General features: G+C 44.9%; 1 protein-coding gene across 7 annotated transcripts in view; it reads left to right on the top strand.

Annotated features, from left to right (window-relative positions):
* The first annotated feature begins 226 nt into the window (after window positions 1-226).
* Window positions 227-13,719, top strand: part of IL1RL2 (interleukin 1 receptor like 2) — a 28,360-nt gene continuing 14,867 nt past the window's right edge. Inside the window, exons 1-6 of one of the 7 annotated variants that reach the window (XM_060413927.1) lie at window positions 227-272; window positions 1,042-1,110; window positions 2,140-2,371; window positions 6,217-6,412; window positions 9,392-9,551; window positions 12,207-12,281. In XM_060413927.1, the coding sequence (XP_060269910.1) occupies window positions 1,053-1,110; window positions 2,140-2,371; window positions 6,217-6,412; window positions 9,392-9,551; window positions 12,207-12,281 (721 nt within the window). In that variant the 5' untranslated portion in view covers window positions 227-272; window positions 1,042-1,052. Of the gene's footprint in view, window positions 643-1,041; window positions 1,111-2,139; window positions 2,372-6,216; window positions 6,413-9,391; window positions 9,552-12,206; window positions 12,282-13,719 lie in introns of those variants that run through there. The other 6 variants (XM_042246365.1, XM_042246364.1, XM_042246366.1 and 3 more) reach the window with 6 other exon arrangements.

Genomic DNA, 13,719 nt, shown 5'->3' with positions numbered 1-13,719 from the left:
CCATGGGGTCACAGAGAGTCAGACACGACTGAGTGACTAACACTACTGGATATGGAGAACTTTCCAGCTGCCAGACAATCTGGCCAAAACCCTTCAAAGCCACTTCCTAGTGTGATGGTAGTCTTCTCCTTAAGCTCCCATTGGGAAGGCAGGCCTGCCCCGCCCACAGTGGTGAGGAACTAGCCTGGTATGGAAATGCCACAACAGGGCTCAACCCTGGGCTGTCAGTCTGCACTTTCTGTGTGATCCTGCGCTCCCATCCAGTCGGGCAGGTACACACCCAGTTGAGGTCGGCGGTGAGCAGCGCGAGGCGGGGTGCCAGGCACTGGAAAGGTGCTCAGGGAAGGAGGTGGCGAAAATGCTCTCGACTGGGGCGGGGGGCGGCGATCTGCACTCCCGGGCGGCCCCTGTCCGTCTGGGCGACCTTGGGGGAGACAACTCCGTCCCTGGACGAAGGTGTGGAGCATCCATCCTTCCACTGCCCGTGCGTCTTCCTGCCTTTGTTTCTGCCGGCCTTTGCCAAGTAGGCCTAAGTTGGCTTCTCCGGAGTGAGTGGGTGTTTGGAGTTTCCGTGCAGACTGCCCGGCCGAGAAGGATCCCCGAGGTCAAGGGCCCGCAGGGGAGTCTTCGCGCGACGCGCGGGTGGGGACCCGGGCGCCACCACGGGGAGCAGGGGCCGAGGGCTGGGTGACAGAGGGGATGTCGCTGAGCCCCCAAGGGAGGACTGGGCAGCCTGGAAGAAGGGACCCGCCCCGAGGCCCCCATGGCGCCTCCCGGGGCGTGGAGGCTCCCACTGATGCCGGATTCTGGAGATGCCCGCTCAGAGCGAGAACGGGGCCGGGGAGGGAGCAGTCTTGGGTGACACGTCCGTCCGGGTACACGGGGGTGCCAGAGTTGGAGGGCTCCGGGTGAAGAAGGGAAGGTGGGTGGCCCGGCTGGGATCTCTGAGATTCAAAGGTCTCACTACCCAGGCTCTGTGCCAGAGGAGCGCGCGCCGTGCCGCTGCACCCCTTCCCATGCCATCCTCTTTCTTTCTCGCAGCTGATAGGGGAATGCTGTCCTTGCTCCTCTGCGTCGTGTCCATCGCTCTTCCGCGCTTTATCAGAGCAGGTACGTCCGGTTAGTTCGGGTCTCATCGGCTGCCCTCCCTCCCGATCTCCCCGCCTCTCTGTGCGAGCCCCCTCTCGAGCCCTGGAGCATCGCGTGCGGTGACTCTTGCCCCAGTGGTCCAGGCAGAATCCCGTGGGATGGTGAAACTGCAGGTTTCAGCTCCCAGTGTCTGATGCCCTGCGGGGAATGTCACCTTTGAGCTTTGAAGTGACTTGAAGCGGGAGGAGTTGGGCAAAGTTGCAAGTCAAGACTCGAGTTAAAACGCACAAAGAGATTGTGATGCCTCTGTTGTATATGTCAAAGGGACGTTTTAGACCAAGGTAAAAAGCAAAGAAACTAGCAATGGAACAAATTACTTCTAAAGAAAAGCTAAGCAATGTGTTAGAAACGAACTTTAATGTGAGGGAATTGTTTAACAATCCTTTGTGGGACAAAATACTTACAGGTTTTATTTGGGACAGATTGAATTAACTGGAAGGCAGTGCTGAAGAAAAACAGGTCAAATGGGGCTCATAATAGGAACGTTTTCTCTGAAGGAGGAGGATGAGGGAGTTAGGGTCTTAGAATAGAAGAAAGTGAAAGTTGCTCAGTCATGTCCTACTCTTTGAGACCCCATGAACTATACAGTCCATGGACTTCTCCAGGCCAGAATACTGGAGTGGGTAGCCTTTCCCTTCTCCAGGGGATCCTCCCAACCCAGGGATTGAACCCAGGTCTCCCGCATTGCAGGCAGATTCTTTACTAGCTGAGCCACAAGGGAATAGTAGGGAAAGAGACAATCATTCCAAATGGGAAAGATGATTTGGGGATGGGGGAAGGATTGGACTCAGTAAATTCCCTCTTAGGGACAGATGGAAGGAGTTTGGGTTATACTTCCACATCAGCAGACTGTTTTTAGGAAACTCTCATGCTGAGAAAATTTATAAATAAAATTTCAAATTAGCAAGACAATTGAGGTATTTGTGCAAACAAATAAAAACCAACACCAGCACTCTCAGTGGTGATTATTTTTTCCCTTTCCTTCCCTAGATGCTTGCGAGGACTTGACTCTGCAAGAGATGGCATCAGTAGACCAGCCTACAGCTTTTAATTGCATCTACTCTCTGCCAACATCGGGGAAAGCAGATGCAACATGGTATAAATATCCTAGCAAAATCCCAATATCTAAAAACACACAGTCTAGAATTTACCAGAACCAAAATTGGATTTTGTTTCTCCCAGTGAAAGGGGAGGACTCTGGGATCTACCAGTGTCATACAAAGTAAGTTCCTCATTCAAAATAGAGCTCTCTCTTACTCATATATGTATATGTATATACGCTGTTGTTGTGTAGTCGCTAAATTGTGTATGACTCTTTTGCAACTTCATGAGCTGTAGCCCACAAGACTCCTCTGTCCATGGGATTTCCTAGGCAAGAATACTGCAGTGGGCAGCCATCTCCTTCTCCAGGAGATCTTCCTGACCCAGGGATTGGACCCAAGTGTCATGCATTGGCAGGCATATTTCTTACCACTGAGCCATCGGGGAAACTCTGTGTATATATGTGTATATACATATGGGTATAATTATTTTAGAAAAATTCTTGATAAACTCTTAATCAATGTAGAAAACTCAATGAGAACAATATAGTTTTTGTGATTGTTATGAGATGGTTTCAATGAACAGGCTTTTAAACAGAAGAGATTTGTAAATCAGCTGCTGAAACAGGAAATGCATCTTTTCTCATTGAAATGCTGCCCAGCTTATAGATCAGCCCAGCTTATAAAGCCTATTTATCCAATATGATCACTGCCTTCTTTCTTGAAATAAAAGTTTTTGTGACTGGAAGCTCATCCAGATAGGTATATGCCTTCTTTAAGGCCTTTTTTTCTAAGGAATCTGTTGTAGGAATTTAACAGCGTCCAAACATCAGGTGTGTTCCAGATCTCACGCTAAGGCTCGTGCTAGGAAGTAACGTGAGTGAGTGATCTGGTGGGAGGTAACTGAGTCTGGCGGGGACTGCAGTGAACAGGAAAACATATGCCTCACCAAAATCGGCAAACTATTCAGTTCAGTGGTGGCACAGGCAGTAAAAAATTCACTTGCAATGCAGGAGACCCAGACCCCTGAATTGGGAAGATCACTTGGAGAAGGGAATGGCAACCCACTCCAGTATTCTTGCCTGGAGGATCCCATGGACAGAGGAGCCTGGCAGGCTATAATCCTTGGGATCGCAAAGAGTCAGACACAACTGAGTGACTAACACACATACTCATTCAGTTCAAGGACATCTTCCAAATTGTCAAGGTAACCTGGAAATTAGAATGAGTGTGTATGTGGTTACCTTTCCAATAAGCTTTGTGTGTGTGTCCTAATTAAAACACTTCTGCAGACCTAATTTTGGCTGAGGGTCCCATTTTGTTGTCCTCCTTTGCCGACGGGCCAGAGAAGGCAATGGCACCCCACTCCAGTACTCTTGCCTGGAAAATCCCATGGACGGAGGAGCCTGGTAGGCTGAGTCCATGGGGTTGCGAAGAGTCGGACACGACTGAGCGACTTCACTTTCATTTTTCGCTTTCATGCATTGGAGAAGGAAATGACAACCCACTTCAGTGTTCTTGCCTAAAGAATCCCAGGGATGGGGCAGCCTGGTGGGCTGTCTATGGGGTCCCACAGAGTCGGACACGACTGAAGTGACTTAGCAGCAGCAGCAGCAGCAGCCAATGGGCATGACCTGCATGAATTATTTGACCTCCACGAGCCTGGCTTTCTTCTCTGTAAAGTGGAAATCAGACCAGTCAGATAGGATTGAAGTAAAAATTACCCCAGATCCCATGTGAAATACCCCAGAAATGCAGTTGCATCTTTCCTCTCTCATGGTCCCTAGGGGCTCTAGGTCCTTTTCTGTGTTTCCAGATGACCACATGCCTCTCTGATTCCTGCCAGATTTCTCATTTCCGAGTGATTGACTCAGGGTACGCTGTTACTCAGCGACACACGTGCAAGCGCCGGTAGTCTCATCCCCACAATTTCACTCTCTGCAGACCAGCCGCCCATGTCTTATGGGGTCTGATTTCTGGTTTCCTCTAGGTTATTAATTAACTGGAGTTGGAGATTTTATGTCACGTGAATCTGGCTGTCCAGTCTGGATTTATTCGTTTTCTACTCTAACTGGGGCTTTATTTTTCTTTATTTTTGTTGGAGGATAATTGATTCACAATGTTGTGTTAGTCTCAGGTATAGAGCAAAGTGAGTCAGTTATACATACACATATGAAAAGTGAAAGTTTTATTTGCTCAGTCGTGTCTGACTCTTTGCGACCCCATGGACTGTAACCCGTCAGGTTCCTCCGGCAAGAATACTGGAGTGGGTCGCCATTCCCTTTTCCAGGGGATCTTCCTGACCCAGGGATCAAATCCTGGTCTCCTGCATTACAGGCAGATTCTTTACCTTCTGAGACATCAGGGACCCTGATGTATTTCTCTCATTTCAATATGTATTTTCTCTCAACAAGAGTATTTTCTTACATCGTCACCAAATAGTTATCACATTCAGGAAATTTAACCAACACAATGCTTTTATCTACTCCCCAATTCATATAGTAGTTTTATGTATCTTCTACAGGATGACTTTTATAAATGTTTTTCTTCCTTTCCTGTAGAGGATCCAATTCAGGATCATTGCATTGCATTGCATTTAGCTGTATTTTTTGTCTTTTTAAATTTGAGGATAATTGGTTTACAGTGTTGTGTTGGTGGGCTTTCTTGCTGGCTCAGTGGGTAAAGAATCCACCCACAATGCCCGAGATGACCGCAGGCAGACATGGGTTCAATCCCTGGGAAGGGAAAATTCCCAAGAGGAGAGCATGGCAACCCGCTCCAGTATTTTTGCCTGTAGAATCCCACGGACAGAGAAGCCTGATGGGCTACAGTCTGTGGGGTCATGAAGAGTCAGACATGACTGAAGCAACTGAGCACACACACACACTGTGCTGGTTTCTGCTACAACAGTGCGAATCAGCTATAAGTATACATGTATCCCCTCCTGGTAAGCCTCGCTCCCACAACGCCACGTCCCACCCCTCTTGATCATCACAGAGCCCCGAGCTGAGCTCCTGGTGCTATAGAGCTGCTTCGTGCTAGCTGTCTATTTCACACATGGTAGTGTGAATATGTCAGTGTTACTCTTTCAGTTCGTCCCACCCTCTCCTTCCCGCTACGTCCAGAAGTGAAGTCAGAAAAAGAAAAATGAATATTGTATATTAATGCATGCATATGGAATCTAGTGGAGAAGGCAATGGCACCCCACTCCAGCACTCTTGCCTGGAAAATCCCATGGACGGAGGAGCCTGGTAGGCTGCAGTCCATGGGGTCGCGAAGAGTTGGATACAACTGAGCAGCTTCACTTTTGCTTTTCACTTTCATGCATTGGAGAAGGAAATGGCAACCCACTCCAGTGTTCTTGCCTGGAGAATCCCAGGCATGGGGGAGCCTGGTGGGCTGCCATCTGTGGGGTTGCACAGAGTCAGACACGACTGAAATGACTTAGCAGCAGCAGCAGCGTGGAATCTAGAAAAACAGTATTGATGAATCTATTTGTGGAAGAGAGACTCAGATGAATAGAATAGACTTATTTTAAATCTCTTCATTGGGAAAAGATCTTCAGCTTGGTGTGTGTGTGTGTGTGTGTGTGTGTGTGTGTGTGTGTGTGATGTTGACATTCTTAAGGAGTACAGGCAATTATTTTATATTGCATCTCTTAGTTTGGGTTTGACAGATATTTCTTCCTCAGTCGGTTCAGGCTGAGCCTCCTTGGCTGGAATGCTATGGAAGTGGTTTGTATTCTTTTCAGACAGCACACTCAGAGGTGCCTCTTGTTCACATGCTTGTTCTTGGGGATGTTCATTTTGATTATTTGGATAAGATGTCCTCCCATGTTTCCACAATCCAAATACTTTTTTTTTTTCCTTCTGTGATGAATTACTCGTGAGATGTATGTTGTCTTGTTGAGGTAAAGGGTTGGGCACAGTGCCTGGAAGAGGATCAGGAAATTTTTGGAGATGGACGGAATCATTTGGTTCTGCGACTGTTTGAGTTCCTGAAGTTACAATCTGTTGTTTTCTTACAGTGATACGGACATCTGTCCCAGAATGCGAGTCAACCTCACTGTGTTTGAAAAATATTGGTGTGGTGCTTCTGGAAACAGTCAACTGAACATGCCTCATGAGTACAAGCAGATTCTGCAGGTCGGAAGAGATGACATCCTTATATGTCATCTCAACTTCCCAAACAATTTTTATTTGGATTCAGTAAAGTGGTATAAGGTAAAAAAAAAATAAAAATCCTAATGTTATTTTCCTTCCTGTTCTTTGAAACCTTGGGTTTTTTTTTTTTTTTTAAAGTTACCTTTTTTTCTTTAATAACTTTATTCGTTGGCTGTCCTGGGTCTTTGCCACTGCGTGGGCTTTTCTCTGGTTGTGGCTACAGGGGATACACTCTCAGTGTGGTCCTCAGGCTTCCCATTGCGGTGGCTTCTCTTGTTGACGAGCATGGACTCTGGGGTGTGTGGGCTCAGTAGCTGGGGTGCTCTGGCTTAGTTGCTCTGTGGCATGTGGGGTCTTCCCAGACCAGGGACTGAACCCATGTCTCCTGCGTCGGCAGGTGGATTCTTTACCACTGAGCCACCAGGGAAGCCCTGTGTTGTGCTGTACTTAAGTCGCTTAGTTGTGTCTGACTCTCGTCGACCCCATAGACTGTAGCCACCAGGCTCCTCTGTCCATGGGGATTCTCCAAGAAAGAATACTGGAGTGGATTGCTCTGCCCTTCTCCAGGTCTTCCCAACCCAAGGATCGAACCCCAGGTCTTCCCACCAGGGAAACCCTACGTTGTACCTTCTAAAGCGAAACTGATAAAGAGAGAGATTTGTGACCTAATTGCAATTGATAATTTAACCCTGCAAATTACTTATTTTTAATTTATAGTTATTAGAGCTTTGTAATTGCTTATTTGTATCCACCCCTCCCCCAGTTATTCTGGCTTTTCAGACTATCCTTCATTATTCTTTTTCATTTAAGATTAATTAAGTAGTTTCACTGAACGGATAATGGTTTCTTTGCATGCACAGTTCACGCACAGGATTCAAGAATCACAAAGTATCGGAAGGCACACCCTGGAAAGTCTCCTTCTCAGTTCTGATCCATATTTCCGGGGCCCATTGGCTGCTATCATTAGTTCCTTGCAGGCTTTGCATCATCCTTGTATAATTCCACACAAGCATACTGGTAGCAGCCGTCCTGGGAGCCTCAGCATGCTGGCATAAGCCCTTTTGGAGAAGGTTGCTATATGTCCTAGTCTTTCCTTTTTTATGGAAATGGGGCATCATATACTCACCCTTCTACACCTTGTGTTTTCACCTTCAGACTTTCTCCTTTCTTATCCTGGGCCAGCAGGAGCACAGGCTAGCATAGTATTTAATATTTGAACTAGCTTTTCCCCGCCGCTGCCCATTAGCCCTTGCCAGTACAACCACCTGGGTCATAAGTTCTCTCTGTGGGAATGTTTCCATCTACGGACTCCATTTATTTAATGGCCATAGGATTATACAAATTTCTTGCTTATTCTTGAATGGGTTTTGGTAAGATTTTGTTTTCTAGCAAGTTGTTCTTTTCATTAAATGTTACAGATGCTCTGGTGTGAAATCACTAAACAATTTCAATGCTCTGCTTTTCACGTCTCCTTCTATAGTAAGGTTTACCTTTGCTCCCTACTACGCTGTGTTTCTCTGCATCTCTGTCTGTCTCTCTCACACACTCTCTCTCTTATTCAGTCTCGTAAGAGATTTGTCAGTTCTGTTACTCCTTTCGAAGAACCGGTCTTCGCCTTTATTGACCGTCTCTGTTGTACATTTCGCTTTCATTGAGTTTGTTTCTGTCTTCTTCTCTCACGGGAATGTGGCAATGAATGTCCTTTTCCCTGCCTTTTATTTTATTTTTTCTTTTCCATTATGGTTTCTTACAAAATCTTGACTATAGTTCCCAATGCTGTGTAGTAGGTCTTTGTTGTTTGTTTTATATATGGTAGTTTATATCTGCTAGTCCCGAACTCCTAATTTATTCCTCCATCCCTTCCTTTGACAATCATGTATCTTGAGTCTGTTTTTGTAAATAAGTAGTTGTATCATGTTTTAGATTCCATATAGAAGTCATATCATATGGTACTTGTCTTTCTCTGTCTGACTTACTTCATTCAGTATGATAATCTCTAGGTCCATCCATGTTGCTTCAGATGACATTATTTCGTTCTTTTTTATGACTGAGTATTATTGAGATATAGATAGATAGTTGCAGATATATACCTCAGATCTCCTTTATCCACTCATTTGTTGATGCCTGCTTTTTCAGTCAAGCCCTCACTTGGTGAATCAATCAGAAGGACTTGAGTATGGTTCCGCATTGATCTTTAGGCTATTTCAGAAATTGAGTTAGGAAGTGGGGATCATCCAAATAGTGTGTGAGGAAGAACGGATGGAATGAGGGGGCATTCCTTACTCACCTGGGCTTGCAGCCTCACTTGGTGCCATTGGATGGTGGTGCACTGGGGGACTTGGGCTCCTGTGGGTGGAGGACATTCTTGCTTGATCACATCCTCCGACCAGACTCCTTTATGGAGCAGATGTAATCCTTCCCCGTGAAGTCTCACTTCCTGTCTATGCAGGCTTCTTTTCTCTCAACTCATATTTATAACACTCACTCTGGCCTGTAGAATACTCTTTGTCAAATTTTCTGGGGATATATGCTTCATATATATATATATACATATACTGTTATGCTCAGTCGTGGCCAACTCTTTGTGACCTCATGAACTGTAACACCAGGCTCCTCTGTCCATGGAATTTTTCAGGCAAGAATACTGGAGTGGGTTGTCATTCCCTTCTCCAGGAGATAATATATATGTATCTTCTAAAATATATATCTTATATAAATATCTGGTGGCTCAGACAATAAAATGTCTGTCTGCCTGCAAGGCAGGAGACCCAGGTTCCATCCCTGGGTCAGGAAGATCCCTTAGAGAGGAAATCTGGTAGGCTGTACAGCCCATGGGGTCGCAAAGAGTCAAACACGCCTGACCTGCTTCACTATATAAATATGTATGTCTTCAATTAGCTTATAAATTATCTAAGGTCTAGAGATCACATAGATTTCTTGTCTCCCCATGGTTCATGGACTGATGCTAATTAGGAATGTAACTGACACCCTAAGATACTCTTTGAATTGAAAAAAGTGTTTTTTTTTTTTTTTTTTAAGGACTGTATAGAGATAGAAGGAGAACGGTTTATTTCTCGGGGAAAAAAGCTCTTAGTGAAGAATGTCTCGGTGGAGGACAGAGGGAACTATGAATGTCAAGCCAGCCTCACACATGCAAAGAAACAGCACACTGTTTTCAACAGCATCTCTGTGACTGTCAGTAAGTACGCGCTTACCCTTCACCTTGACTGCTCGTGGGTTTGCTCGAGATGAGTGGTTTTGGGCAGAAGGTTTCTCCATCCTGATTTTCCTGAGGACTAACAAGCTCTCAAATATGTCTTTATTAGGATCAGAGGTTAGGGATAGTGGGGTGAAAGGCCATGAGCAGTTTAATTTTCTCATCTGAAAAAATAGAAGACTCAAAACTCCTGGTTTGTGCATGAAAATTAAATGAGATTGTGTCTATAGAGAAGCTCATGGGGTGCCTGAAAAAGTATAGATATTCAGTAAAGGTGAGAGTTGGACTGTAAAGAGGGCAGAGCGCCAAAGATTTGATGTTTTCAAGCTGTGGTGCTGGAGAAGACTCTCTTGAGAATCTCTTGGACAACAAGCATTCAACCCAGTCAGTCCTTAAGGAAATTAACCCTAAATATTCATTGGAAGGACTGATGCTAAAGCTGAAGCTCTAATACTTTGGCCACCTGATGCGAAGAACCAACTCATTAGAAAAGACCCCGTTGCTGGGAAAGATTGAAAGCAAGAGAAGGGTGCGGCAGAGGATCAGATGGTTGGATGGCATCCCCAACTCAATGGACGTGAGTTTGAGCAAACTCAGAGAGAGAGTGATGGACAGGGAAGCCTGGTGTGCTGCAGTCCATGGGATCTCCAAGAGTGGGACATGACAGCAACTGAACCACAGCAAATATGTCTCCCCAGAACAAGGCCCCATCCTGTCTTGTTCAGCACTGAATTCCCAACACGTACTCCAGAGCCTGACTTAGACTACACACAAATCTATCAATGAACTGAATGACTGACTACTCTTATGCTTTAGTATTACATTGGGAGTTCTTTATCAGGTGAAATTTCAAAGGCAAAATGAAGAATACCTGAAGGAATCGTTGAGTCCAATCATCCATATGCACATCTTTGCAATAAACGTTTACTTGTAATCTGTTATGTGACAGAACTTGTTAAAATGTGATAATAAGAAAAACTTTAAAATTCTTTCTTCTACTGAGGAGCTATCAGCCCAGTTGCAGTGGAGCTAGAGATATACATGGATTGTCTTAACATTATGTGGCAAAGAGAGAGTTATAGACAGGATCTGGGGAAGCAGGAAAAAATCAAAAGTAGATGCATGGGTGGCAAATAAATAAATGGTCTTGGAAGGCTTCCAAGAGGAAGTATCTTCTCTACTGAAGTTTGAAGGATGAGCAGGATTTACAGAAGTAAAGAAGAGAGGGGAAAGGCAGAGATGAGAGCCTCAGACAATGCATAGAAATGTGTACCATCATAGTTCATATTGGCTTTAAGAGTAATCTTGCTAGGGCATATACAAGTGTGAGCTGAGGAGTGATGGGAGTTGAGGTCGTGGAGTTAAAGAGGGGCAAGGTCAAGGGGGCCGATTGTACACTGGCTTTACCAAGTTGCCACTGAGGAGTCCTTGAACGCATGCAAGTGCAGAGCCCCAAGGCTGCACTCCTGATGAACAAGGTCAGTTATGAGATGGTTCGAGAAGGAGTTGAAGAGGGTCTTGAGATCTGGAGACCGCTTAGGAAGCTGCCATAGCACCTTCTGGGTCTGGTCATCCACACTTGGCTGCAAGTGGTGGGAGACTGCTCTTCAGGCAGTCATGGATGGACCCTTTACTGGGTGCTCATCAAGTTCAGGTCCGGTGCCGGGCAGGGAGATCATGATGATGGGAAGAGCCGTGACCGCTGCTCTGACCGAGCCCTGAAGTCTGAGGGGGAAAGAGGCAGAGATGAATCAGACAATTCGCGAATGAGACGGGTGATTTTTTCACTTCTTTCATTTTGGCTGCGCTGGGGCTTCATTGCGCGCGGGCTTTTCTCCAGTCGTGGGGAGTGGCACTACTCTCTAGGTGCGGTGGGCAGGCTTCTCATTGCACTGGCTTCTCTCGCGGCGCACAGGCCCTCGGATGTGCCGGCTTTGGCAGTTACGGCTGCTGCAGCACAGGCTCAGCAGCGGTGGCGCACTTCCTTAGTTGCTCCAAGGCATGTGCGATTTTCCTGGACCTGGGATCGAAACCTGTGTCTCCTGCCTCAGCAGGTGAATTCTTTAGCACTGAGGCCCACTTGCCAAATATTGGTAGGCAAATGGAGAAGGGAAGACATGGAGAAAGTCAAAGGGTTGGGGAGTCAACACAAGGAAGACGGTTATAACGTGAGGGAGAGGGATGAAAAAGGTGAGGGACACAGGGGACAAACGGCGTGAAGAATACAGGAGGGCAGAGTCGGAGAATGGAAGAATGGAATTGGCGATAGATTGTTAGGGTTACTATTTCTCTCTGTCTAGGACTCAGGTCAGAGCTTCACTTATTGCCACTGCTTAGGAAGTATATTGGATGACTAGGCAGTGAGAATTTATCACACAATCTCATCCGTTTATATTTACGTCCTATATATAACAGTGACATGACTTTTGGTAGCCCAGCTTTCAGATTTTTCCCTTAGCAATTCAATGATAACCTGGTTGAAAAATATGCATTTATGGAGTGATATTTTGTCCCACTACGAGTTTTGTTTTTTTCTTGACCAATGTTTATTGAAGGTCTACCATATTTTATGTTATGATTGCAGTCAAGTAGTTGAGTATGTTTCTAACACAATCTCATGTGTTATGATTTTTTTAGCAGAAAAAGTGGGGAGTGGAGGAAGAATCCCTAAGATCATTTATCCAAAAAACAATTCAATTGAAGTAAAACTTGGTGAGTAAACTTATCGGAGCCTCTGAAGTTGCTAAGGGCCGAAGGCTTGGGGCAGGTATGGGGCAGAATAAAAGAGGGAGAGGAAGCTCCAGGAAACTGAGTCTCTCAAATGCAGAGAAACTCAGACATTAAAGACAGAGATGAGGAAGCTTATAAAGCAAAATAGGAAATCGGATGTGTGTGCTCTCAGTCATGGCCGACTCCTTGTGGTCCCATGGACTACAGCCCACCGGGTTCCTCTGCCCATGGGATCCTCCAGGCAAGAATACTGGAGTGGTCTGCCATTCCCTTCTCCAGGGGATCTTCCTGACCCAGGGATCAAACTGAGGTCTCTCGCACTGCAGGCAGATTCTTTACCATCTGAGTGACCAGGGAAGCCCATTTGCTTAAAAGCCTCTGGACCCACACGTTTTAAGGAGGGTTCTTTAGTTCTTTCGAATTTTCAAGGAAAGTTCAATAATAATAATAACAATTAGGATATTTGTTTACAAATCACTCACCATGTGAATACTCTTGCGGATTTCATAAACACCTAGAAAAGATAAGTATAGTTGTTATTAACTCTCAATTAACTTTGTTCCCCTCTCCTGTCTTTGAAAATTCTAGTCATTGTGCTTAGATAATTAAGAAAGAAAAGATAAGCCTTGGCAGAGCAAAATAGTCATATAAGTTAATTTAAAATCTTCCCACAAACAGAAACTGGGGTTTATTTGGCTTTCCTGGTGAATTCTGAAAAACATTTAATAAAGAATTAATACCAATTTTCAACAAATTGTTTAAGAGAGAAGAAAAAGAGGAAATAATCCTTATCTCATTTCATAAGGTCAGGAAAACCTTGACACCCAAACCCAAAAAGGACATCATTACAAAGGAAAATTTCAGACCAAATCATTCATAAATACAGATGAAAAATGTAAAGCAAATTGCTAGCAAATTTATTTTAGCAATGTACGTAAAAGGCAAAACTGGGGGTTACATGGAGCAATGCAAACTTGTTTAATGTTAGATAATTCATCTTTTGCATAAACTAGCTTAAGGAGAAAAAAAAAATGATACGCTTACTGCGTAGATACCGAAAAGTCATTTAGAAAACTTGAACTAGGAATTCATCATTTAAAAATAAAAATCTTTTAAAATTAGAAATGAAACGTAATGTGCTTAATCTGACTGGATTTGGAATTAGAAAACCAGAGTTCATGTCTCGCTCCTTCCTCTAATGTGTGACCTTGAGCAAGTCACTTGATCTATCTGGACCTCAATGTTCTCATCTGTAAGATGGACGTAATAGCACCACTTCTTTTCTGCTCTGTAGGAGTGGTTTAGAGATGGAGACCAAAACATGTGTGAAATACTTTTTAAATTGTAATGTTCTTTGCTAAGAGTAGAAGTAGTATCTGTGCCCCTGATGTTGTGATAAACACTGGCCCCAACCTGGTAG

This window comes from Ovis aries, chromosome 3 (assembly GCF_016772045.2).
Source record: "Ovis aries strain OAR_USU_Benz2616 breed Rambouillet chromosome 3, ARS-UI_Ramb_v3.0, whole genome shotgun sequence".
Taxonomy (NCBI): Eukaryota; Metazoa; Chordata; class Mammalia; order Artiodactyla; family Bovidae; genus Ovis; species Ovis aries.
The sequence above is the reverse complement of the archived record's forward strand: the minus strand, read 5'-3'. Positions and strand labels throughout refer to the sequence as shown.